This window comes from Chrysoperla carnea, chromosome X (genome assembly GCF_905475395.1).
Source record: "Chrysoperla carnea chromosome X, inChrCarn1.1, whole genome shotgun sequence".
Lineage (NCBI taxonomy): Eukaryota > Metazoa > Arthropoda > Insecta > Neuroptera > Chrysopidae > Chrysoperla > Chrysoperla carnea.
In genome coordinates, this window is record NC_058342.1 from 11,638,894 (window position 1) to 11,642,372 (window position 3,479).

General features: G+C 28.6%; 1 protein-coding gene across 1 annotated transcript; it reads left to right on the forward strand.

The window, feature by feature from the left end:
• Positions 1-625: 625 nt before the first annotated feature.
• LOC123302909 (putative uncharacterized protein DDB_G0271982) lies at positions 626-1,906 on the forward strand (the record flags this gene model as incomplete). The annotated part of the gene is given in 3 exon segments (XM_044886004.1): positions 626-631; positions 1,671-1,838; positions 1,841-1,906. Coding segments are annotated over 3 exon segments (240 nt in total), but the record flags the coding sequence as incomplete, so codon positions are not given.
• Positions 1,907-3,479: the final 1,573 nt, after the last annotated feature.

Consider the following 3,479-nt stretch of genomic DNA (forward strand, 5'->3'; position numbering starts at 1 on the left):
ACAATAACCTTTACAAAAAAATTTTTTCATACAGCATTTATGCAAGGAACATTTCTTGCATTTAAACTTTTGTTCTATCTCTTACAGTTTTTGCTATAAAGGCAAATTAAAGGAACATTTCTTGCATTTAAACTTTTGTTCTATCTCTTACAGTTTTTGCTATAAAGGCAAATTAAAATTTTCCTAATTAATGTGACAAAATCTTTTAATCTGTTTTCTACATGGTACTTTGAATTTGATAGGGTCTTATTCTTTCGAAATATTTTATTTAATTTTTATAATATTTTAAGTTGGAAATATTGAAATACACAATTAATTTTTAATTATTTATTTAATATTTATTCAAATTAATCAAAATTTAATAAAAATTATATAAATAACAAATTTTTAAGCGTATTTTAGTTTTCCCATACAAAGTGTATAGGAAAAAAAACTAGCCATCTGATTGGTTCATATTTTAACATTGATTTTTAAATGGGATAAAAATGCACCTTTAATTAGCGAAATTTCCCATTTCCCGTTAAAAATTTTGATATTTGGAAGTTTTTCTGGGGTATGATTTTTCTCTAATTTATTTTAATGAAAACCGCATCTTTATACCATTTCTCAGTTTTGCTGTGAATTTATGTCAGTGAGTAACAAAATTTCGGGGCGTGGCCGTTTTTTGACGCGTTATTGCTCGGAAACGATGAGAGCCGTGAACGTGAAATTTGATTTACGGCGTCCCAGAGTATATATCTACTTAAGTTGAAAATTTCAACATTATAGCTCAAGTAGTTTCTGAGATATAAGGGTGTGAAAAAGGGCTATTTTATGTCCTGTATATATAGTCACAACAAAAACATTCACATTTCACATACATCATCATACATCATCAAACATTACCCTTTCAATTTTCCATTTAATAATCTACGCTTACGCACTGTTGTGCTATATGATATACCAAGGTATACTAACTTTTTATACCATGTATATGAAATGTACATTTCATGTACCAAGGTATACTAACTTTAGTCCCAAGTTTGACACGTTTAAAAATATTGATGCCATAAACAAAATTTCGGTATAGGTGTTCAAAAAATCACCTAATTAGTCTATTTCCGATTGTCTGTCTGTCTGTCGTCTGTCTGTCCGTCTGTCATCACGATAACTAAAAAACGAAAAGTGATGTCAAGCTTAAATTTTTATAACGTGCTTAGGACGTAAAAAATGAGGTGGAGTTCGTAAATGAGCAACATTGGTAAATTGGTTCTTGGGTCCGTAGTACCTACCCATCTTGTAAACCGATAGATATAGAACAAAAGTTTTAATATAAAAAGTGTTCCTTATAAAAAAATAAATAACTTTTGCTTGAAACATTTTTTCGTAAACATCAGTGTTTATCCGTGAAAGCGCAAATTGTATAGTATGTATTATATGGGAATATCAGTTATATATGTGTGACATGTATGTTGTGTAGTGTGACAGAGTATTCAACACTGTCTGTGCATGATATTTCAGTCAATTGTTTGTTTTCACTTGTTAATAAATAAAATTTGTGTTGTATTTAATATCGAGGCATGTTGTAACTTAAAATCGAGAAATGTTACAAGGAATCTCATAATTTAAAATCGAGGAAAATAAAGTTATAATTTATAACCGAAAAAAGAAATTAACGAACTTGTTAATAGATAGAGATAAAGAAAGAGAAAGAGAAAGAGAAAGAGAAAGAGAAAGAGAAAGAGAAAGAGAAAGAGAAAGAGAAAGAGAAAGAGAAAGAGAAAGAGAAAGAGAAAGAGAAAGAGAAAGAGAAAGAGAAAGAGAAAGAGAAAGAGAAAGAGAAAGAGAAAGAGAAAGAGATAGAGATAGAGATAGAGATAGAGATAGAGATAGAGATAGAGATAGAGATAGAGATAGAGATAGAGATAGAGATAGAGATAGAGATAGAGATAGAGATAGAGATAGAGATAGAGATAGAGATAGAGATAGAGAGAGAGATAGAGATAGAGATAGAGATAGAGATAGAGATAGAGATAGAGATAGAGATAGAGATAGAGATAGAGATAGAGATAGAGATAGAGATAGAGATAGAGATAGAGATAGAGATAGAGATAGAGATAGAGATAGAGATAGAGATAGAGATAGAGATAGAGATAGAGATAGAGATAGAGAGATTCTACATTTTATAATTTCGGAATTTTTTTTTTTTTCATTTTTGAAATCTACTTGTTCTGATGTAAAACGTAAAATTTAAGATAGTGGGGGTTCCAAACTCGATTAAACTAACTTCCATTTATTTTTTTGGAAAAATAGGAATAGAAGGAATACCGATTTCAAGAAAATATGCCATTCTAGAATCCTTAAACTATAAGTACACAACGAAATTTTTTTAAACTTTCCAATATAATACAAGATTTCCTTATTGAGTAAAAAGGGTAGTATTTAATTTACATTAGGGGAAAAAAATAACAATTTTTTTGTTGTTAGTAATTAACATGGGTGGCTCGAAGGTTAAATAATTAATTAAGGTGGTTGGCACGAAATTATTTTAACACGTATGTAATACGATTTAGGTATAGCAAAATTACACCAAAATTTCTCACAAATTGTAACAGCCCTACTTTTGCGATCCCATTACTCAAAAAATAATAAGCCAAATGCATTTAAATTTGACTAAAAATTTTTCATAAAGCAAATTTCTAAAAAATATAATAATTTGTTTAAAAATTTTCGAGAAAAACTCTTAGTCCGCAAGGGAATGTATTTACAAAAAATTGAAAACCGTACATTAAAACGTTACAGCCGAATTAAGTCTGCACATTTTTTTATCTGACTCTCTATAGTTATAAATATGATTGAAATATGTTACTTTTTAATAAATAAATACTTTTTTCATAATAGTTTTTCGCAGATAACTCGAAAACTATGCATTTAATCGAAAACGGGCTTCACTCATCTGTACCAACAGCTGCGTGGCTTTTGGGGTGCCAACCCTCAGCTCTCTGTATTTGTATATAATGATTCAATTCAATTTATTCAATATTTTTTTAAACAATATAAATGTTTTATAAAACATGTCGTAAAAAGGGTTAGGAAAAATGAAAAGAAGGGGTATGCAGCTATGGCTGACTTTGTTAGAAACTATGCCGGTATTAACATTTGTGCAAACTTAATGAAAAACCATAGAAAACGATAGATCAGATAGCCGGTATCTGATATCAAAGATTAAATGCTTCCCGAGTAGCATTCATAGTGTGATTCGGTTAAGGATTTGGAATATAAGTGATACTTAAATAGAGTATATAAAAAATTGTAAAATCTTTCTCAGTTGAATAGATATGTAATAATATAAAAATAAAAACAAAAATTAATTTTTTTGTAAATGTGTTTTGTAAACGAATATAATTTATATTTCGATGTACTAATTATTATCAATTCAACTGAATAATCAAATATTTAAGGAATATAAATCCTAACAAATAAAGTGCTCATAAAATAAA